General features: G+C 40.6%; 1 protein-coding gene across 3 annotated transcripts in view; it reads left to right on the forward strand.

Annotated features, from left to right (window-relative positions):
* Positions 1-24,611, forward strand: part of coq8aa (coenzyme Q8A, genome duplicate a) — a 98,945-nt gene that overhangs the window by 49,250 nt on the left and 25,084 nt on the right. For all 3 annotated transcript variants that reach the window (XM_060914193.1, XM_060914195.1, XM_060914194.1), the window contains exons 5-9: positions 1,144-1,218; positions 4,213-4,338; positions 18,375-18,460; positions 20,399-20,539; positions 23,576-23,657. In XM_060914193.1, the coding sequence (XP_060770176.1) occupies positions 1,144-1,218; positions 4,213-4,338; positions 18,375-18,460; positions 20,399-20,539; positions 23,576-23,657 (510 nt within the window). The remainder of the gene's footprint in view (positions 1-1,143; positions 1,219-4,212; positions 4,339-18,374; positions 18,461-20,398; positions 20,540-23,575; positions 23,658-24,611) is intronic.

Here is a 24,611-nt window from a genome sequence, read left to right on the forward strand (position 1 = left end):
TCTCCATAATTTCTCAAACCCTGTGTTACACATAGCCTTGTGATTGCACTACATGCCACAATGTAAAGGAGTTTTTAAACAGAATTTGTATTCTTTTCTTCTTCAAGGACATAGGCTTGCTTTTTTGCTTTTTATTATTAGATTTTTGTTGTTGCTGTATGCTGTTTATTAGTATCCTTATTTAGATTTGTCTTGGATTTGTATACATGTATAATTTTCCTGTGGTTTTTTTTTTTTCAGAATTTTTGATCTTATTCTTATCTAATTTTTTATTAAGCGTTTTGTTCTTATCTTTTGTTTATAGATAGTGTTAGTATTGTAAGAGCCCAATTTTGTTTTGGATAATGCTAGTAAACTTATTAGTTATGCAGAATGTTATACAGGACTTTTACAGCCCTATTAAATGATAATGTTAAACATTAACATTTTTATTTACATATTTTGTCTGTATACAGCTGTGCAGCAATGAACTCGAAAACATTATTGTTTTAGGAGTATTTCTACATGCTGTGTGTGTGTGTGTGTGTGTGTGTGTGTGTGTTAGGTACTTAAGGACTTGTATTTTACTATTTGTGGCTTACTATTGCTTGAGTAATTCACCCAGTATGTAATTCCCCTTACTTTTAAGGGTAGAAGGTTACTTGGCAAATAGCAAACAGGTGTGAACGCATGCAAAGTAGGCCTAGTTACTTGGATGAGTCGTCTTGTTTTGTTTTTGGAAGCAACACCGTTTGTTTTTACAGGAGTAAAGTTATTGGTTGCTCAAGCCATAGAGAACCTTCTGCCAGGTTGGATATAGAGTTTAAGGCATGCCCTTTATCCCACATTTCAGTTGTCCTTTGATGGACTGGTCTTCCATCTGGAGCGAATTCTTCTGCCTTGCGCTCAGTGTTCCCAGAATAGGCTCCAGATCCAGAATAAAGAGTTTACTGACGATGAATGAATGGGGTGAAACTGTAGACAAACAGAAATGCTGATTTTTGTCTGAATGGCTGCTTTTTATGGATTCATGTTTAAAAAAAAAAAAAAGGTGTTATCTTGTGAATTTAATGTAAGTGGGACTTGTGTAAAGCCTCTCCTCCTTATGTGTGTGTGTGTGTGTGTGTGTGTGTGTGTGTGTGTGTGTGTGTGTGTGTGTAACAGGCCTCGCAGTAGGTCTTGGCATTGGAGCATTGGCTGAGGTGGCCAAGAAAAGCCTGCGCCCAGAAGAAAAGAATGGTAAGGACAGATTAAAGCAGTGGAGAGAGATTAAAAGACTAAGTGACAGAGAGACGTGTAAACACAGACAGATACAGTCCTCGAAAAAAGTCTCCCAGTCTTACTTGCCCAATGTGTAAGCAGCACCCAAATCATACTTGCCTGAAAAACAATTCCACTTGCCCAGAGCTTTATTTTATTTTGGACAGAATACATTTGATATTATTATTATTATTATTATTATTAATTTATAGGTGAAGAAGCATAATTATGATAAATCCACAAAACCATAACACCAATATATGCAGACATATTCAGAAAGAAAGACGTTCTAGTAGCAGAGGAATGAATAATTTAGGGTATAATAAACTGTGGAGAGTTTTGAATGAGCATTATAACAGTGCTAGGACTTTGTTTCTGTTATCAAAGGAACACAGTCCTGTGCAAAATGTCACTGTGGAACCAGAGTGTAGAAATGAACCTACAGTTCAAGAGAGTTCTACACAAACACACTGAACTTTACAACAGCTGCACACATGTGAAATGGAAATAAATTGACTAAGGCAGGAAAAACTATTTTGGATAAAATTGTTACTGTCAGTTACACACTGATCAACCTGTGTGACTCAGTTGTGCCTTTTGAATCGAGAATAAATGAAGAGGGAACTGAACATTAACCGTTGATTTGAAATTATTATTACAAGGGTGATTATAGTTACTGTATGACTGTATGACTACAGCTACAACTGGAATGTGCTGATTGTTAGTGTTTGTAATTACTGTACCATCTACTGTTAGATAAAATGAAATCTTACAATATTGTTTGAAAGTCTAGAGCAAGATATTTTATTTTACAACTAACACTTCAGATACTATTTTAACAATAATAAACATCACTGTATAAATGATGGAGCGCAAATAGCTGTGTAACTGTATGTCCTTGGGGTTGATGAGACATGGAGGGGTGGGGATACCATCTAGCCCACAGTTCAGGTCGGAGTCCTTTGAGAGTAAATGCTTCAGCTTTCACAACATTCTGTTCCCAAAAGCTGATGTCGAGAAAGTCTTGACACAAAGAAGGTTTTCTTGCTTTTGTATTTTTTTTTTTTTTTTTTTTTTAATTGTTCTTCCATATCGGGACTTTTCGGGAAAAATAAGGTGTATATTCCAAGATGTAGCTAGTGCTAGGCCACAAATCTGCACCATCACTCCAGTCATTTCGAGGAACTTTGTACAGATCAGGACTCCTAATAAACTCCTAATTTCTGTGTATATCTATTCTTCACTTCTTTCTGACCAGGATTGTCCAAGTAATCCGGTAGTAGAGCTTTTTTAGCTGTAGTTTTCTTCGGGCAACAGATGCCAGACATCTCCGTTTGGCTTCAGTATGTGAATTGTCAATCAGTGCGTCCCGTATGTGTTTACGGTTTTTATGTCACAATTTACAACCAATGGGAGACACCCTTTGTCGGCAATCCACCAATCACAGGTTCCCGTGCCACAACAGCAGTATGTTATTTATTTAGAAAATAAAAATATTACAAAAATATATGAAATCATCAAAAGCAATAAAAAAAATCATACACACACACACACACACACACACACACACACACACACACACACACACACAATTGTGCTTGAAAGTTTGTGAACCCTTTAGAATTTTCTATATTTCTGCATAAATATGACCAAAAACATCATCAGATTTTCACACAAGTCCTAAAAGTAGATAAAGAGAACCCAGTTAAACAAATGAGACAAAAATATTATACTATCCACTATGCTATATTTATATACTATACTATTTATATACTATATTTTATTTGTCGCACGTTTAAATTTTAGTTGCTGTTTATCAAAATGTAATATTTTCCATGCAGTATTTTTCTTTGATTATATTTAAAAGTAGACAGCCTTTCAATTCTGATCATTGTGATGTATGTTTTTATTTCTGTAATATTAAAATAAACAAACAAAAAAAACCCAGACCATTCTGTTTCTGGGAAGTTATTTAATTTGAAGGGATTCCCGAGCAAATAATGCGCATGAAATCTCTCACGTCGCACAGTCAAGCAGACAGAGGAAGTCTGTGTGTGCATGCGCAGGTTTATCTTGACCGTGCACTGACCGTTACATCATTCTGTCGCTAAACGAACAGCTGATCACATCAAGGTGCTCGCTGAGCGCTGATATTTATTAGTTTGGTCCTGTGTTTCCTTTCCTTCGCAGCATAACGTCTTTTCTTCTCGCTTTCCGTTACTGTAGTCAGTCTTTCACGTTTCATTCACACACTCACGTCCTCCGTTTTTCTCTCCTGTTTCAAATTTGTACCCCACAATGCCTTGCGCGAATGGGGAAAGCCCACCACGCGATGAAGCAGGAAAAAAATAGCAGAGAATTTAGGGCCACGTGGCTCTAAATTCATTAACTGTTCTGTTAAAAAAAAAAAAACTAATAAAATTGGAAGTCTGTGATTTGAATTCAGTAGCTTTCGGTCCACTAAACAAAAATAATTGGGTGTCGGGAAAATTCTTTTTATGACCTACACTTGAAAAATCTGAAAGGCAGGACAGCTTTAAGGAATTAAATCGTTAAGTTTTGTACCAAAAAACATATCTGAATAAAGCTTGCAAATCAGTGGGTTTAAAATACCAAGGCTGGTGTTTATTTTTTTTTTATTTTTATTTTTTGGTCTGCTCAGTACAACAGCAGCCTGTGAAAAGCCAGAGAGTTTGACATTTGACTTCACATGGGAACCCTGGAGTTGGTTAAAAATATATAAATAGCCACTTAAGTATTCACCCAAATATTACAGAATTACAGATTTCCTTTCAAAATCCTTATACGTCAGTGACTCATATATCCTACATACGATCTTGTCTGTGTGCTCCTTGTTAATGAGGCATTGGTTTACTTTTGTGGTTCTTGTGTTGCCCAGACTTGAACAATTCTGTTACGTTTTACCAACTTTTAAAAACCTTGAGTATTTATTTGTATAATCTGTCCTCCCAGGAAACAAAAAGGCTGTTTTACACTCCAGCCCGTTCCTGTCTGAGGCCAATGCAGAGCGTATTGTCAGGACGCTGTGTAAAGTACGCGGAGCGGCGCTCAAGCTGGGACAGATGCTCAGCATTCAGGGTAGGTGAATAACTTTCATATATTAGAAGGACCTCACTACATCATGCTCTTAACCACACTCATGATTACTGGATATTACGTTTTATGACCCCTGCTCATTTTCACACTCTTGGCGGCCATGAGCCTTGCTCATCCTTAACATTAAGGTGACACACTAAACTCTGCTACTCATTGCTTACATAACTGGTTGGCGAGAGTCTCGTTACTGGTAGTCACACTTGGAACAGGAGGTCAGCATTACTGTTGGTTACTTCATGGATTAAAATTATCTTGGACAAGTTTCTTAAAGTATCTTAAACTTTAACGGAGACCTGAGGGCAATTTTTTTTTTTTTTTTGTTTAAATCAAAATTCTATTTATCTCATTTTATTAAATATAATATAGGAATGCATTTTTGATAGTTTTTTTTTTGTCACTGCTATAGCAGGTTGAGTGTTTTGAAATATGCTATGTAATATATCAGTCCATATGTCAAAGCGATGGGTGTAAACGAGATTCACTGAGACCTGTGCGAGACATCGTAGGACGGAATTAAAACGTACAGCGGAAATCAAAGTGACCAACATCTGCCAACGTTGTCGAAAGACGCACACGCCCTCTTTCGAATGTTGATGTAATCAAGCCGGAAGTTATGTTTGTTTTGATAGCGATCAGGAAAGTTTGAAAAAAGTAGGCAGTAATCATCATTTAAACTCGTGTTTTTTTTTTTTTTTTTTTTTGCAATATTTCGTTTGGAAAACAGTTTTCAAAATGGCAGCACTGACACCTGGCTGACACGTCATGTTTCGAAGCCTCACGCAAGTCTCATGAAGATCACATGGATAAGCAACGCCTGCCGTGGACCAAACGAACTAAATTCAACATGGCTAAAAACCAAATAGGCCAATAAGTATAATATTTAATTGCAGTTAGTTGCCAATACGAGTCACGATATCAGGTTACTAAAACCAAAAACGTAATTGAATAACACGTTAATTAAGAAATAAAGCAAGTTTAAAAATGACTTCAGTTCTCCTTTAAAGGAGATGTACATAACCTTTTATATTTAAATACATTTTTGAGTGGATAGTATCTCCATCCTTGATTCTTGTATGCTGGATAAATGGGGAATAAAAAACTATATATCTTCGAGAGTTAAAATTGACTGCAAAGTTAGCATTCGAGCCGCACTGCTGAGCCAGCCAGCCCTGAGTGCGTGACGTCACAGCAGGAACTGGTTTTAAGGCCGAGGCCTTTGACAGCTATAGACCAAAGTCATATAAATAATTTATGGTGAAAATAAGAAATAGCGTTACCGACTTGCTCAACTAAGACTGATTTGACTTCATTGATTGTGCGTTGACTCTCATTAAAACAGGATAGTTGCTATAACTTATGCAACATGCATGTACATGCATGCATTTTCACTGATAAAACGTTAAAGGCTAATTAAATAATCAGATGAACTGAGACAATCACATCCATCCATCCATTATCTCATCTCATTCATTATCTGTAGCCGCTTTATCCTGTTCTACAGGGTCGCAGGCAAGCTGGAGCCTATCCCAGCTGACTACGGGCGAAAGGCGGGGTACACCCTGGACAAGTCGCCAGGTCATCACAGGGCTGACACATAGACACAGACAACCATTCACACTCACATTCACACCTACGGTCAATTTAGAGTCACCAGTTAACCTAACCTGCATGTCTTTGGACTGTGGGGGAAACCAGAGCACCCAGAGGAAACCCACGCAGACATGGGGAGAACATGCAAACTCCGCACAGAAAGGCCCTTGCCGGCCACGGGGCTCGAACCCAGACCTTCTTGCTGTGAGGCAACAGTGCTAACCACTACACCACCGTGTCGCCGACAATCACATTTATGAAGCAAATTAAGTAATCTCATACCGGTAACTTAAATACACAATACAAATTACATGTATTAATCTAAATGCAGGTAAACAACGAGTGGTGTTTGAGAGTCGCAGCTTACCAGTCTGTGTTCTCGCTTGTTGAAGGCTGATCTTGTGGCCGATTGTTTTGAAACAATCTGACTTTCAGTTGTTCGTTCAGTTCTCCGTTCATTCGCTTCTTTCATGTAAGGACAAGATATTGCTGCTGAGGCAAGCATATCCAGCGGAGAAATCAGACGCGGCTGGTCCACTCATTCTCCATTTTCTCCATACTGAGTACTCCGCCATTACTGCTCGGCTCAGGCAATTACTAAAACCCGGGATGGGACGGGATGTCACCGGTTTTAGCAACAACCATGGGGAGGTCACTGCCCAAGCGATAATGTGTCCCGTTCCTTCCCGGGTTTTAGCAACAACCCTCGGCTCACGCTTCAGGTGAACTGGTGCAACTGAACTTGCTTTCCTTTTCTTGTAGTTTTCTTTTAATTGTTGGTACTGCACCCTCTTTCAGTACGGGCTTATAGCCAACGCTCCTCAACAGATCAGAGGTTTCGTACAAGTCTTCAGTAAAATGTGCAGAGCAGAGGAGAGACCACTTCGTAGGCGCCCAATGTGCCCGTGAACTTCTCGCAAAACGCGTCCAAATCTTTGCAGTTTGAACATTCTTGGGTCATGAATGCAACGTAAATCCACCTTCTGTCGTATTGCTACACCCACCAGCGACACATCTACGTGGCATGGCGATAAATTAGCTCAAAATGGAGGATCGGAGTTGCAGTCAGCTCTGTGTTTTAGTATAGCAGAAATGGCGATGAGACCAATAGACTTCCTGCTGTGACGTTATGGACGTCAAGGTCATTCACTCAGACCACTACCTATATGAATCATTTTAATTGTAAAAATTACTATATTAGATTTATTGTTAACGCTTAAAACTATTCCTTTGCCATTCTTGAGGTCTCAAGGCTTTTATAAACAAAAAGCGAGGCCATGGCTCTGCGTATCTCTAAGTTTGTTTGTTTATTTATTTATTTAGTGGTTTTGATAGCATACTCATTTGCAGTGAGCAGATCCAAATGTGATGGAAATGTCAGTTATTTCACTTAGTGTCTTAGTTTTTGTGTGTGTGGTGGTGGTGGGAGGGAACGGCTTTGCTGCCTCTCATCACCATCCATCTTGACATTTGACGAAAAGAAATCTCACAATCTGCTAACACATTATAGTTTCTGGGAACTAAAGACTTGGAGACATGGCAGTGGTAAATGGTATATGACTGGCATTGTCCTTGAACAGTTGTTAGTTAAACAGGTGTCTTGCAGAACAGCCTCGGCATGGGCTGAGCTTAAAATAAGCCAGCAGCCATGCAGAGAAGCTTGACCTTTCACTCTGTGAGGATTGTCCCTTGCTCACAATAAGCACAGATGGCTTATAATAAACAAATAGCTCCATGAACTGTTTAAAGTCTCTCTCTGTCTCTCTCTCGGTTTGTCTGTGTTTTTGCAACAACCATAAAGGTGCTTTTTAAAATGTGAAACCAACATACGTAGTCCTTTTCTGACTAAATCCTAGTCTTTGCACTTTTTAATGCTGTTTGAGAAATAGACGTCCGTGCCGAGTCTCTTAACGCAAAGAGCGTCTTAACTGCAAAGAGTGTTCTTTGTGCTGCTCGCTCTACCATGCAACCGTGATCTTCGTGCTGTGGTGCTTTTGGGAAACTCGCCGATGAACAGTAATTATCCTTAACATTACATCATGATCATAAGGTTAAACGAGTTAACAGGGAAAACTGAGCAAATAGCAGCCGTGTTTGTAAGCAGTGTTCTTATGTTGTCTCTCTTCCCTGTATTTTCCTCACGCTTTTAGCGTATAATAATACACTACCGTTCAAAAGTTTGGGGTCACTTTGAAATGTCCTTATTTTTGAAAGAAAAGCACTGTTCTTTTCAATGAAGATCACTTTAAACTAATCAGAAATCCACTCTATACATTGCTAATGTGGTAAATGACTATTCTAGCTGCAAATGTCTGGTTTTTGGTGCAATATCTCCATAGGTGTATAGAGGCCCATTTCCAGCAACTACCACTCCAGTGTTCTAATGGTACAATGTGTTTGCTCATTGCCTCAGAAGGCTAATGGATGATTAGAAAACCCTTGTACAATCATGTTAGCACAGCTGAAAACAGTTGAGCTCTTTAGAGAAGCTATGGCTACATCCACACGACAATGGCAACGAGATTTTTTTTTTTTTTAAATATCGCGTCCACATGAGCAACGGATCAGTAAAATTTCAGGTTCATATGGCAACGCAACGCTTGCTGAAAACGATGCAATACACATGCCACACCTCTACGTGCGCTGTAAGACGGTCCCATCGGAGACACCAGAACAATAGAAGTAGACGCATGCGCATAAACCCCTTCTTCTGTAGCATCACCCACATAGTTTTGATTATTAATCAGTAGCGTAAAACGAAAGACGCGGAAAGAGGAATGAATGGGGGTAGATGGAAGCCGGTACGCCAACATTCTGATATCCTCCAGAATTCTTTAATGGTCTGGAATAAATTGAATGCTACACGTTGATGGATTACTTTGTTCTTCTACGCCCTTTTTGAGGAATGTATTGTCGGACTTAAACCAACATCTGAAGAGGTGAGACCGCTCTTTTTTTTTTTTTTTTTTCTATTTTTGCTGACGGGATTGTTTTTGTTTTTGGAAAGCGCACGGGTGGTGCGCGGTTTGGTACTGCTTCCGCAGTGTTTGGACTAAAGACTCTGCCCTAAGGGCTATTCTCTCTCTCTCTCTCTCTCTCTCTCTCTCTCTCTCTCTCTCACTTTGCACCATTACACAATAAACATACATGAAAATCCCTCGCCTTTCGGCGAAATTCGCCGTTTTGAAACCAAAATGGGTGACCTACGTGAATCGTGTAGATCCGATGAGAAAAAAAAATGGGGGGGGGTTTGATATTGACCCAAAGGGCAAGGAGGTCGCTTCGCACCCATAGACAATTCGTGCCGGTTTGCGCCTCCTCCTCCTGCTTTGATATTGATGCCATAGCAACGAGTACATCTCGCTGCGACGGGCAAGCAGCATCATTTCGCGCCTCTTCTCCTGCTGGCCAGAGCGTGCACACATCAGTCAGAGTGCAGACCAGACCGCTGGAAGCTGGACTGAGTCATTGGACTGAATTTCCTACTTTTTTCAAACTTTCCTGATCGCTATCAAAACAAACAAAACTTCCGGCTTGATTACGTCAGCATTCGAAAGAGGGCGCGCGCGTCTTTTGACAATCCCTGTGTACGAAATTGCTCGCTACTCACTATATAGGGCACTGTATAGTGGAGACGCCATTTTGTAGTGCTGTCCGTGCTGAAAGAAATCAAATTAAAAGCCTCAAATTTGATTTAATAAAAGACAGCAGCAAAGAAGAAAGTATTCAGCCTTGATTTAAAAAGAGCTGAAAGCTGCAGGTACTTCCATATCTTGGCAGGCTGAGTGGTATGCTGGGGCACCTCTTGCCAGCAGACCAGGATATCCAGAGGGAGCTTGTGCGGTTCAGTGTTGACCTGACCATCCCCAGCTTCAAGGAGGGAGAGAGCATTGTGGAGTGGTGGGGTCATGTCTTCGACAAACCAGACAAGTAACCCTCCCTGGGCGCACTGGTTAAGTGTTGCCTCTCCATCTTTCATGGACCTAGAGTCGAGTCCTCATTTAGTCTGATGAATGATGTAATTGATCAAAGGAGTGGCAACATGAATGTGGAAACATTTAATGCAATACAGACGGTCAAGTACACGCTGATGTCCAGGGGGACGACAGCTATGCAGCTCTTTAGAAGGGAGGACGTGAAATTTGGGGAAGTGGACAGAACATTGTGCAAGAACATTAACTCTGCAGCAGCCACATACAAACACCAGCAGAGGGTGAACAAGGAGGAAAAGCAGCAGCAGCAGAGCAAGTATGGCTCTCAAGCAACTTGCAGTGCTCAGCAGGCCAAGAAACAGACTGCTGAAGGAGAGAAGCGGGCAAGGCTGAAACATGTCAACTCAGCGAAAACGGGCCATGGAGACACTGGTGGTCCAGGCAAATAAAAGGAAAAAATGATCACTATTCCTTGTGTTCTCCACTTTCTTCGTTCTATTATTCACATTTTTTTCCAGGGCATAATTTCACTATAACTACATGTATTTGAATTTGTATTTGTACTGTATGTCCTTGTGCAAATGTCAATACAGTATACTTAGTAAGGAGGCTACAATATTTATTCTGAGGGAGGACCCCCCAAACAAAATAAAACAACACCCGAACCCACGTCACCACTCGCGCACCCTTCTCACCTTTTTCACCCCGACCCGTTTTCATGCCTGAATAAATATTCACAGTGAAAATATTCTGTAAGCGCGTTTCATGAACCAAGTTATAGGATTTGTTGACAACTCGCATCGAGTTCGTTACACTTCTACCCGGCGTGAAGCACTGACAGTCATGTGGTTGTGACGTCATCGTAAACAAATCCGTTCTACTCATCCAGACGACTTCACAACGGCAACGTTGCCAGATTTTTCCACTCTGGAACCCGTTCTCAAAAGATTTCGTTTTGGGGCACCCAAAACGCCGGTGCCATGTGGACGCCAGGCCGAAACGATAAACAATTTTATCAGATTCACCTGAATCTGTTGCCGTGTGGACAGGGCCTATAAAACTGACCTTCCTTTGAGCAGATTGAGTTTCTGGAGCATCACATTTGTGGGGTCGATTAAATGCTCAAAATGGCCAGAAAAATGTCTCGACTATATTTTCTGTTCATTTTACAACTTATGGTGGTAAATAAAAGTGTGACTTTTCATGGAAAACACAAAATTGTCTGGGTGACCCCAAACTTTTGAACGGTAGTGTACACCCTAGTCAAAATTGTGATTCAGTTCATGATACTGGCTTCACGACTTTGAGTTGATTTCAATTCTCTGGATATTTTGAACAAAATTCAAATGAAGAAAAATAATGACTGAAAAGATTTTTAAAAATTGCTATGAACAGAGGTAAACAAAATGGACTACAGGTTCACCATATCATAAAAATAAATAAATGCACTTATAAATTTTCTCAAAAATTCTGATTCAAAAAAGCAAAGTATCGGACCTAGAAAAAGATCGACTGAAGCATAATGAGCACCAAAGCAGAAATGGAGATCAGAAGTTGGCTAAATTGCCCAATTTCCACAGACTTCGTTGTTGTTGTTTGAAAGCTACTGAAGAGCTATTTTAACAGTTATGACGTGGTCTTGTAACCATATAATGTGTGTGTGCTGGTTGTTGCAATGGGATGTGCAGATTGGGACCTCTGGTGTTCAAACTGTGCAACTGGATTGCATATTTAAGTCAAATCACTTTTATTTGTATAGCGCTTTTATCAACAGACATTGTCACAAAGTAGCTTTACAGAAAAATACTTTTTTTTTTTTTTAAGCATATGAACTAATTTTATCCTGAATAAATGTATTTATCCCTGATGAGCAAACCTGAGGGAATGGTGGCAAGGAAAAACTCCTTCAGAGGACATGAGAGAGAAACCTTGAGAGGAACCAGACTCAAAAGGGAACCCATCCTCATCTGGGTGATAATAGATAGCCTGATTTATAAATAACTTGCTTCTATAAGCATGTCCTATGTAGTCGTAGCTAATAGAATCGCATGTTTCCATGACGCACATAGTCGCATTTTTTGCATCGTGTCAGTGTATTTTTGCACCCCTACAGCCTTGTTTATGCCATGCAGTGCTAACTCCTATACAGCTTGGAAGATGATGAAAATATTTGAATATGAATTTTGTGTGTTCGTGTTTTTAAAAATATATATATATCAAAATATTTAATCACGATCAAAATGTATGTCTATGGAACATTTTTTTTGGGGGGGGGTGTTGAGAAGTTAATCACAGCAACTGGATAACCCTTTTATTTTTTAATTATTATTATTTTTTGAGTTTGTGATCTGTATTAAATGAGTACAGATTATTATATTCTTGAAAGTGGGCATGGTAGCAGAAGTATTTGCTTTGGAATGTGTGAAATTTTCTTCAGGTCCATGTCACAGCTCTGGAACAAAATTGAGACCACTTCAATTGTTATCCCCAGCTGGCCGAAAAGCCCGAAGGGGGATTATGTCGTGGCGATGTCTGTCCTGGGAAGGGTACTAACCTTCTGAAATCAACTCCTCTCACAGTTTTTGGAGGAATTTCACGAAACTTGGCAGGATTCTTTGTTATACGTTGGTAATACGCATATTTTAAATTCGGTCACATTTTCCCAGAGTTACAACCTTGATTGACAATTTCATGAGTGTTTTCCTTCTGAAATCAACTCCTCTCACAATTTGTGGAGGAATTTCACAAAACTTGGCAAAAGGCCTTGTTATATGTCGGTCATACGCATATTGTTATTTTGTTCAATTCGGTCGCATTTTACCAGAGTTGTGGCCCTTGATTAACAACCTTGTACTTTCACAATTTCATGAAGGCAGTGGCGTGCACAGACATTTTGGGGGGCAAGTGCTCTGGGGGGGGAAAAAGGGCACTTTTTTGCGCATGTGGAACACCTTATTATAAAAGTCTGAGATTTAACCCTCCTCTTGTGTTCATAATCATATCAAAGTTTTGGGTATTTTTCTGTAGTTCCATCTTTAAAAAGTCTGATAAAGTCTGAAAGTCTGATCTTCCCGTCACTGACTTGAGTCTCAAGACTGTGTTTATTCACAGATTTCCGTGAGATCATCTTAAAATTTGTAACGAAATGTACACACTCAATGGGCTCAGCGGAGCTCTCCTTTATTTACATAACGGTGTGCATACTAGCATAACGTGATATTCTTAATCACGTTATAAAAACAGGTCGGAATTGATGGAGAGTGGGGTTGCCTCAATGGTTTAGGCTACATTTAAAATGTTCAGTTTGTTTCTCTATATGGAAAGGGAGCAAATAAGCTGGCAAAGGCTGCCATGTGCAGTTGTTTCTGTATGCGATGGGCTACTTCACGACAAAATAATTACAGCTTGGGCTTAGAGGGCAAACAATACATCTTCACTCGATTCATGTGTTACCTGGCTGGTGGGGCAGGGGAAGAGCTGACTGACTGCCCGATGTGTTGTCTGCGCTACGACAAGGCCGTGGCTTCCAGGACGCTATGCTGCTGCAGCCTCACATTGAATGCACTGCACGCTTATTCATGTGACAGAGCAAGAGAGACAGAGGTCCGGTGTGTGTGCGGAGGGGGCACACATCGGGACATTATTTTCACACACGCTTTTAATGCCGCGGCTTTTCTAAAAGATCATGTCGACATTGGCCTCAGTAAACTGTAAAAAAAAAAATTCAAAAGGGCACTTTTTTGGACAGAGGGCAGAGGGGCAGGTGCTTGAGCACCACCTCGTGTCTATCTGTGCACGCCACTGCATGAAGGTGTGCTTGCCTTCTGACATCAGCTCCTCTCACAATTATTGGAGGAATTTCTCGAAGCTTGGCAAAAGGCCTTGACGATAATGCGCATATTGCAATTTTAATTTCATTTGTGAAAGTTTTCCCAGAGTTTTGACCCTTGATTAAATAATTTGTACTTTGACAATTTCATGAGGGTGTACGTTCTTCTGAAATCAACTCCTCTCTCAATTTGTGGAGGAATTTCACCAAACTTGGCAAAAGGCTTTGTTATATGACAGTTATACGCAGATTGAAATTTCGTTCAGTTTGGGCAGATTTTATCAGAGTTATGCCCTTAATTATTAACGAACTTGTACTTTTGGTAATTTCATCAAAGTGTGCTTGCTTTCTGAAATCAACTTCCCTCTCAATTTTTATCCCCCGCTGGCCGAAAGGCACAAAGGGGGATTATGTTGTGGCTCTGTCTGTCTGTCCGTCTGTCCCGGGAAGGATATTCACCTTCTGAAATAAGTTCCTCTTGCAATTTTTGGAGGAATTTCACGAAACTTGGCAGGATTCTTTGTTATATGTCAGTAATATGCATATTTTAATTTCGTTCAATTCAGTCGCATTTTACCAGAGTTATGGCATAGTTGCCAGTAGGGGATATTGTGCTCTCAGAGCACTCTTGTTTCTTAAATCAGCATCTCTATGTATGGCAGCCATTTCATTCCAGTGTCTGTGCTGGAATTCCAACACAAGCACTCCTTATTTTACGTACTGAGGTACTGATTAGGAAATCACCTGAACCAATTCTTATTTAATGAGGAAAAGTATAAAAACCACTGCTGTGGTCATCACTATCCTCTTGCAATAGGACCAATTTGGATGGCAAAAACAGTGCTAGTAGCACCTTAAATTTAATTGGAATGCAAAAATATTGATTCATCTTGCCAAAAGAGTTAAAAAGAAAAGATTTGAGTGAGAAAAGGAAGGGTTCACTTCTTTCTTTGCTAGCAGAGGGATACAGTGAGCATCAGGTTGCTTCTCTCCTAAAAAATTTCAAAGACATCAGTCCATAAGAACAAGGTCAAGCAGCAAGCATTGAGGACGACAAAGTTACAGACTGGCAGAGGGCAAACACAACTCTCCACTGAGCGGGATGATGAACTCCTTCGAATGCCACTCAACAACCATAGGATGACATCAAATGACCGTCAAGAAGAATGGCAAATGGCAGCTGAGGTTAAGTGCATGGCAAGGACGGTTCAAAAGAGGCTCCTCCGTGCAGGGATGAAGTCTTGCATAGCTAGAAAAAAAATCCCTTCATCAATGAGAAGCAAAGATGAGCCAGGCTGAGATTTGCTAAAGACCATAAGGTTCACAAAACTTGACAGGATTCTTTGTTATATGTCGGTAATACGGATATTGCAATTTCATTCAATTCAGTAACATTTTACCAGAGTTATGGCCCTTGATTACCAAACTTGTACTTCGACAATTTCATGAGGGTGTATTAAGCATTTATAGCATAGATATAGTTGCCAGCGGGAGATATTGTGCTCTCGGAGCACTCTTGTTAGAATTATAAGCCTTTATTTGTCACATACATTACGGCACAGAAGTTCTTTCTCTGTATTCACTGCTTCAGATGGGTTGAAAACACACACAGGCACGCGCACACACAGAGAGAGAGAGAAGTGATACCTTGTGATGTTTTTTTTTTAGAATTAGAAGGTTTACATTACACGCATTTAGCAGGCGCTCTTATCCAGAGCGATGTACAACAGGACCCTGACATACCTACAGCAGTGAGCAGCCTGGGGGGGCAGTTGGGGGTTAGGTGCCTTGCTCAAGGGCACCTCAGCCATTCCTGCTGGTCCAGAATTAAACTAGCAACCTTTTGGTCCCGAAGCTGCTTCTCTAACCTTTAGGCCATGGCTTTCCCACCTAAACGATGTTCTAGGGTGCTATTAATGTCACAGCTGGATATCCGGTTTCAGTGTAAATGGCTGTGGCCAGGTAAGCCTATTTTTAGCAATATCATAATTTATCCATTTTAAAAGTTATAAAGTTTTATTTTTAATTAAACCGTGCAGAGGGAGGGCGGCACGGTGGTGTAGTGGTTAGCGCTGTCGCCTCACAGCAAGAAGGTCCTGGGTTCGAGCCCCGGGGCCGGCGAGGGCCTTTCTGTGTGGAGTTTGCATGTTCTCCCCGTGTCCGCGTGGGTTTCCTCTGGGTGCTCTGGTTTCCCCCACAGTCCAAAGACATGCAGGTTAGGTTAACTGGTGACTCTAAATTGACCGTAGGTGTGAATGTGAGTGTGAATGGTTGTCTGTGTCTATGTGTCAGCCCTGTGATGACCTGGCGACTTGTCCAGGGTGTACCCCGCCTTTCGCCCATAGTCAGCTAGGATAGGCTCCAGCTTGCCTGCGACCCTGTAGAAGGATAAAGCGGCTAGAGATAATGAGATGAGAATGAGACGTGCAGAGGGCACATCAGGGCACTTTCCGTGATCAGCAAACGCCGTTTATTTTTGGGTTTTGTTTGACTTTTTAAGATTCTGACAACTGTAACCCGTTATTTCAAATTCTATGTTGCTGTTGTTTAAAGGCAAATCGTCCAGCTAATAGGTTCAAACCAAAGGAATAAGCATTCGCAAAAGTGTACATTTATTAAATACAACACAGAAAAAGGAATTTAATTTAATGTTCATAATTTTAACGTGTACACCATTTCATATTCAAACACTTGTCAGCTTCCAAGCTCAGTAAACTCCGAGGTTTTCATTTAACAGAATGCTCAACAGCTTTTGCTTCAGCTTTTATATTCTAATGAGTGTATGTGTAGGTGTTAGGGTGCATCAGTTGCCCTCACTTTCATAAAATCTGATGCATTTTTGTTTGGGTGTTCCTTTTCACCAATAAAGACATCCTGTAAAATGTTTTGACCATATTCAAAAGTCTAATGGTGGCACCATGAGGTTCATTTTTTGCCAAAAAACGCTTATTTTATGTTTTCGCGTAAGGTTTGAATCGCAATGTTGGACTCCATTTATTGATTTCTTGTGAGCCAGAGATCATGTTAAGAACCTTTGCAAGGGATTGAGAAGCATTAATGTGATTCAGAATACATTTGTATTGTTTAAAAGTAGTTGAACAATGATTCAGTGAACAGCTAAAACTCAAACTGTGCTTGATTAATATATTTAGAATATGTACTAAAAATGTGTATCTAAGATATTTGGTATACTCTATAAGGTGCCATAATGTTTCATGAAAAGTGATCGAAATTTTGTCATAAAAGTCATAAAATAGCAGCTTTTTCCAGAACTTTGAGCTCCTGGTGCCACCATTAAACTCTTGAATTTTGCCAACATATTTCACCCAGTGTGTTTTCTTACCAAAAGGAACATAAAAACAAAAATGCATCATGATCAGAGGAACTTTTCATTTTTAGGGGGCAACTGATGCAACCTAGTAAGGGTAGCTGATGCACCGGACTTTAATTGGTTTTTATAGCATCATGTGTAACATTTTATTCCCTAATCAGTGATGCTGAGAAAGAAGACATTGTGAGGCGTATGAGGAAAATCCTATGAATGAATGTGAGGAGTGTATGAGGAATATGTAAGTAGTATATAGCAGGCTTGTAGTACTCGAGTTCAACTTGTGCCCTAATTTTAAAGACTTGTGACTTGACTTGGACTTGAGCACTGATGACTCGGACTTGTAAATTGGAGACGAGGACTCGGATTTTTTCTTTATTATTTGTAACCTGCCATAATAATTTGGCATAAGATATTTATATCTACATTCATTTTTATACTAATTTTGTGCAAGAGAACGCACATTCACCTGTTCATACATCATGTTCAAGAACAAACTAACGTTAATGGTGCTAAAATGCCTGGAGAGAACGTCCCTAGGATTGTCCGCTTTGCTTATACAGACTTCTCACGCAGTGGGGGGGAGCACTGCTATGTGTTCCATATGTAGAAGAACTATTGAGGAGACGACAGGGACAACCTCCAACTTCAGTCATCATTTGGCAAGACTCCACCCAGAGAAGGAAGTGACGCACTATGTTCCTTGCCCTGTTGATAATGGGCGGAGCTTGCTGAGCAATGAGCAAGCTTTTTATCTGTAGCCTGTTAACTAAAACGGGGCGGTCGAGCAGTAATGTTAGTCCAACACAGTAGCAGAGATGCTTTCACATAAAGGCAGCAACAGTCACCGTCAAACGGTTCCGTTAGAGTCTTGTTCTCGGACTCGACTCGGATCAGTAGTGGACTTGACTCGAAATTTTCTTTAATGACTTGGACTTGAACACTGGGGACTCGAGACTGGACTCAGACTCAAGGTTGAGTGACTCGACTACAGCACTGGTATATACAGGTAAAAATGTAGCATTTAAGTAAAGTGCTTCAGAAACCACTGGATTGTCCGTAGAAGTCCTTTGCTCACCCTGCGGATGAAAAAGTTCATAATTACTGCAGACACCAGAGAAACATGAAGATTGGGATGAAGGTCCTTTATTAGCTGTACAATCATTTCTACTACCTTTTAGCCTTTATTACTGCAGTGCACTGCAGTTCCTCCCTGAATTCTTCTTGAGGTTTCGACACGTATATTTACACACTATAAAACTTGCATAACGTGAGCAGGTGTTTTACCAACAAAGCCTGAACATTCTAGTCATTTATATTTTTTTATTTTTCCCCCCAGACGATGCTTTCATCAATCCTCACCTCGCAAAGATCTTTGAGCGGGTCCGTCAGAGTGCAGACTTCATGCCCATCAAGCAGATGATGGTAAACACTGTTTTGAGCACAACAACCTCTTCAGTTATACTGCATAATATATCTACATTTAGAGCATACCCATCAATGCTTCCCCCAGATATGGTCATACAGTGCATAAAAAGTGTAAGGTTTTTCTGATGTAAAAAAAAAAAAGAGACCATGATAAATAATTTCAAAACTTTTCCCACCTTTAATGTGACCTGTACAATTCAACTGAAAAACAAACAAATCTGTTGGGGGGACAACATAAAAAATGTACAATAAGCTGGTTGCATAAGTGTGCACACCCTTAAACTAATACTTTGTTGAAGCAGCTTTTGATTTAATTACAGCATTTGGTCTTTTTGGGTTCACACCCGCCATCAATTAAAATGACTCTGATTAACCCCAAATAAAGTTCAGACATTTCCTCAGTTGCATCCTCCAGCAAAAGCCAGGGTTCACAGAGAGCTTACAAAGCATCGAAGGGATCTCATTGTTGAAAGGTATCAGTCAGGAGAAGGGGACAAAAACATTTCCACGGCATTAGATATACCATGGAGCACAGTGAGGACAGTCATCAAGAAGTAGGGAAACTATGGGACAGCAGTGACATTACCGAGAACTGGACGTCCCTCCAAAATTGATGAAAAGATGAGACAAAAACTGGTCAGGGAGGCTGCCGAGAGGTCTACAGCAACACTGAAGGAGCTGCAGGGATTTCTGGCAAGTGCTGATTGTGTACTACATGAGAACAATCTCCCGTATTCTCCATATGTCTGGACTATGAGGTAGGGTCAAAGAAAAACACCCAGGCCCGGCTAAATTTTGCAAAAAATACATCAACTCTCCCAAAAGCATGTGGGAAGATGTGCTATGGTCTGATGAAACCAAGATTGAACTTTTTGGCCACAATTCCAAAAGGTACGTTTGGTGCAAAAACAACACTGCGCATCACCAAAAGAACACCATACCCACGGTGAAGCATGGTGGCGGCAGCATCATGTTTTGGGGTTGTTTTTCTTCAGCTTGAACAGGGGCTTGAGACGGAGGGAATTATGAACAGCTCTAAATACCAGTCAATTTTGTCCCAAAACCTTCAGGTGTCTGCTAGAAAGCTGAAGATGAAGAGGAATTTCATCTTTCAGCACAACAATGATCCTAAAAATGTTTTGGAATGGCCCAGCCAGAGCCCAGACCTAAATCCAATTGAAAATCTGTAGGGTCACCTGAAGAGGACTGTGCAAAAGAGATGCCCTCACAATCTGACAGATTTGGAGCGCTTTTGCAAGGAAGAGTGGGCAAATATTGCCAAGTCTAGATGTGGCAGGCTGATGGACTCCGACCCAAAAACACTGAATGCTGTAATTAAATCTCAGAAGGTGCTTCAACAAAGTATTAGTTTAAGGGTGTGCACACTTATGCAACCAGCTTATTGTGGTTTTTTTTTTTTTTTAATTTTATGTTTCCCCCCAACAGATTTGTTTGTTTTTCAGTTGAATTGTACAGGTTATAGGTCACATTAAAAGTGGGAAATGTTTTGAAATTATTTATCATGGTCTCAGGTTTTTCTGATGTTAAAAAAAGTATATTTTAAAGGGGTATGTACACTTTTTATATCCACTGTATGCTTTGTTCTAACCTCAACACGTAAATGATGCACAGATCTTGGGATGCAGCACATTTAATGCCAAACAATTTACTGACTTATTTTCAAGTAGCATAATTAGCAACCAAACTCTCAGAGAATAAAAAAAAATTACAAGAATTAATAGAAAAGGAGAATAATCTTCCAGCATTGGACAAAATGTACTTCTCAGTACATACCTGGCCACAAGGTATCACCTATATGTGGGGAAACACTGATGCATCATATTTCCAGTAATATAATAATGTTTCGCCTCATATAAGGTATTTCAGTCCTACAAAAATGTACAGAGGACTGTGTATGCAATAATCTGTGTACAGAAAGCTCTGAATAATGACCTGGGCCCAAACTGGAGGGACAATTTGGAAATGTTCGAGGAGAGACCCTTTGCTGCTGCCTCCATCGGGCAAGTGCATCTGGCCAGAATGAAGGATGGCCGAGAGGTAGCTATGAAGATCCAGGTGAGTACATTATAACATTATAAGGTACAATATAAAATATACAGGATATAAAACGACAGTAAATGTGCCGTAAACATGTATGAGGACTCGTTGACAAGTTGTTAGCGGGAATGGGTTAGAGACTGTTTAGTGTCCTGATGAACTGTTCTTTAACCTGGTTGCTCATGACTGGATAGAAAAGTAGATTGTGTGCTGGGAGACTGAAATCTGACATACAAACTTGAAAGTGATGTTGAAGTGGTATGGAACTGGAAAAACTGAGGAAGTAACCCTGGGGGCACCGGACATGGCAAGCATGATGGTGTTAAATGCAGAGCTGTAGTTAATGGACAGTATGCTAACATGACTGGTTTGTTTGTTTGTTTGTCTAGATGTGTGAGAAGTGTGCATCATCTGTTGATCTAAGCACATTGGCAAGGGTGGCAGATGTACATAGTGATGACCATGTCTTCTTGTTCTATCCCCTGCCACAAGTATTTTATGAAAACCTCTTAACACTTACGCCATTATAAGCCCACTGCTTTAATACGGACTTATGACGTCGTAAGTGCTATGACACCTTCATAAAACGCTACCCAGCTTTTTGCAGTAGTATGAGCACGCAAAGTTTCATTGATGTAGCTTACAGTTGTGGTCAGAAGTTTACATACAGTGACATGAATGTCATCTTGGATATGAATGTCATGGCAATATTTGGGCTTTCAGTAATTTCTTTGAACGGTTCTTTTTCTGTGGTAGAATGTACAGCATACATCTTTAATTAAAAAAAACACTAGATTTTGGTGCACAAGTTTTAATTTTCTTTGGGTTTTCTGAAAACACAAGGTCAAAATTATACATACAGCACACCTAATATTTGGGTAAAATGTCTCTTCGCAAGATTCACCTTGACCAAACATTTTTGTTTACCATGAACAAGCTTCCAGCAGAATTCTGGTTGGATATTTCACAACTCTTCATGGTAGAATTGGTATAGTTCAATTAATTTTTTTTTTTTCCTCGGCATGGACTCGACTTATAAGCACGGTCCATATATTTTCAGTAGGGTTGAAGTCAGGACTTGTTTTAAGCTCTGACGCATGTTTGGGTTCATTGTCCTGTTGTAAGTCCCAAGTCGTGTTCAAGATTCTGAAGAATTCTGAGGTAGTCCTCCTTCATTATTCCATCCACTTTGTGCAATGAACCAGTTCCACTGGCAGCAAAACAGCCATGAGCATGATGAGCCTACCACCAGCTGGTACAGCATCCCTCTGTACATGATGGTCATTGTGGCCAAACAACTCAATCTTTGTCTCATCTGACCATACAGCTATCCTCCAGAAGGCTTTTTTTTTTTTTTTTTGGTCCGTGTGGTCAGCTTCAAACTTTAGTTAAGCTTGAAGGTGTCAATTTTGGAGCAGGGGGTTATTTCTTGGATAGCAGCTTATTAGTCCATGGTGATCTGAACTGTAGACAGTGATCCATCAGCTTCCAGTTCATGGCAGGGCTGTGCCGTGGTGGTGGTTCCCAGGTTGTTCCTGACCATCCAAACCAATTTCCTTTCAGCTGAGAGTGACAGTTTGGGTTTTCTTGAAGCCAAGTGGCTTGGCAAAGTGACTACACCTCACAATAACTTGCATACAATTGTTTGAACTGATCTTGGAATTTGCAGTTGTTTAGAAATGGCTCCAAGAGACTTTCCAGAGTTGTGTATATCTGTGATCCTCTTTCTCAGATCTGCACTGAGCTCCTTGGACTTTCCCATTTTACTGTGTGTTGGTCAAGCCAATGAGTGCTGTAAACAAACCCTTTTTATGAAGGCACAGAGAAGCTGCCAGCTGTAGTCAATCATGATCACAAACAGGAAGTTAAGAGACCTCGGCCTTGGCAAGATGAGAGACATTTTGGAAGTTTCAGCACCTCTGAATTAATAATTTAAGTGAGCATATGTAAATTTTTGACCCTGCATGTATAATTTTGACCCTGTGTTGATTTCAGAAAACCCAAAGAAAAGTAAAACTTGCACACAATTCTAGTGTGTTTTTTGTTTGTTTGTTTTTTTTTTGTTTTTTTTTTAATTAAATATGTATGCTGTACATTCTGCCACAGAAAAAGAACAGTTCAAAGAAATTACTGAAAGCCCAAATATTGACATGACATACATGGCCAAAATGACATTCATATCACTGTATGTAAACTTCTGACCACAACTGTATGTAGTTTCTGAGAAAACTTGTCCAGATTGAGATGGATGGACTCCATTCCTACATCCCCCTGCGTACTTCATGGCGGAGGATAATAAGCATATATAAAAGAAGAAGCCACCTTTGTCACATGCACAGTGAAATTCGTCCTCTGCATTTAACCCATCTGAAGCAGTGAACACACACAAGTGAGCAATGAGCACACACATACCTAGAACAGTGGGCAGCTATGTTACAGTGCCCTGGGAGCAGTTGGGGGTTAGGTGCCTTGCTCAAGGGCACTTCAGCCCAAGGCCGTCCCATGTTAACCTAACCTGCATGTCTTTGGACTGTGGGGGAAACCGGAGCACCTGGAGGAAACCCACACAGACATGGGGAGAACATGCAAACTCCACACAGAAAGGCCCCCGCCGGCCACTGGGCTCGAACCCAGAACCTTCTTGCTGTGAGGCGACAGTGTTAACCACCGTGCTGCCCATAATATATGGGTTTTAACTCAACAAGGTTGGGGAAACAGGGTTATGGGAATTCAGCCAGAGGCTTTTTTTGGGACATAATGGTGGTAGTGGTCCTCTTGAAGCATAAGGGGGGTGGTTTACAGAGGAAGATTAAACATGTCAAGAATGTCTGTTAACTGGATAGCACATGGCAACACAAGGGATCATGAGTCTTTGCATGGATTTAATCACATCAAGTACAGACAGGACTAGTGTGCTGCTGTTCTAGTCCGCCTACATATACCGTAGATTCATTCACAATAAATAATCACTCGTATCAACTGCCGTCATGGCCACTGTAACTTGCATTATACAATAATCAGTACTGGGGGTTTTTTGTATGTGTGTGTTTACAGTACCCTGGAGTTGCACAGAGCATCAACAGCGACGTGAACAACCTGATGACCGTTCTTAGCATGAGCAATGCCCTGCCTGAAGGTGAATATTACTTTCCATCATCGGTCAAACGAGCTCTGATAAACTTGACCCGTCCAACGCCATCCATCATCATTGCTGGGAGATTGGTTGGTTGGCACCCAGTGTCTGAACGGAGTTGATTTAATATGTCGTCATGGGACGACCCACATGAAGATGGCCATGTCGGGGGGGTCCAAAGAAGCAATTCACTAGCAAGTTCTTGTTCAGCTCTGAAGCAATGCCCAGCAAATCGCAATCTGCGCTCTCTGAGTCTCTGATATAGGGGGTAAATCTCCATATAGCTGTGCTTTGGTGGGGTGGTCACGGGGTGGTGGGGTTATTCTCCATTGTACATTAATGCAGTGGTTTAATGGCCAGGACCAGATCTGTGTTTAAAAAGTACTGTTATTAACCAAAACTGTATAATTATTCCTGTTTAACCCTGTTTTTAGTTTGCATTCTCCAAAAGTTCAATTGTTGACAGCAACCCTGAAGAGCATAAAGAGCTGTTTACTGTTCCTGTACAGATCCAATATGATTCACTTACGGGTTGTTTTACAATCAGGGTACAAATTTGTGTCACAGGGGTCCAAAATTCAAATTGATTCAAACTGGTTCTTGTACCAGTTTTTAAGTGAAGGACAAGTTAAAGAACAGATTTCAGGTCATTTTTTGACATATGTGTATGGTAGTTTTGCGTAATCTGCTATAAGATAAAGAGGATTAAGTGTAGCTTTAAGCAGGGCTGGGAGAAACAAATGAAGTGATTCTCGGAGAGGACATTTTTTTTGACAATTCAGAATCCACTACTTCCATAGTGCTTTTAAATATAAGGCTGTAAGCTTTGTGTTAGTTGTCTCTAATATTTTATGCCTCGGTCACAACCGGCCGTACGTGCTCCTACGGCCGGTCTACGTGCAAGAAACGCACGGAGGGCGCGCGTGAAACGCACGGAGGGTGCACGTGTGACGTGCT

The sequence above is a fragment of the Neoarius graeffei genome, chromosome 2, assembly GCF_027579695.1.
Source record: "Neoarius graeffei isolate fNeoGra1 chromosome 2, fNeoGra1.pri, whole genome shotgun sequence".
In the NCBI taxonomy this organism is placed as follows: Eukaryota; Metazoa; Chordata; class Actinopteri; order Siluriformes; family Ariidae; genus Neoarius; species Neoarius graeffei.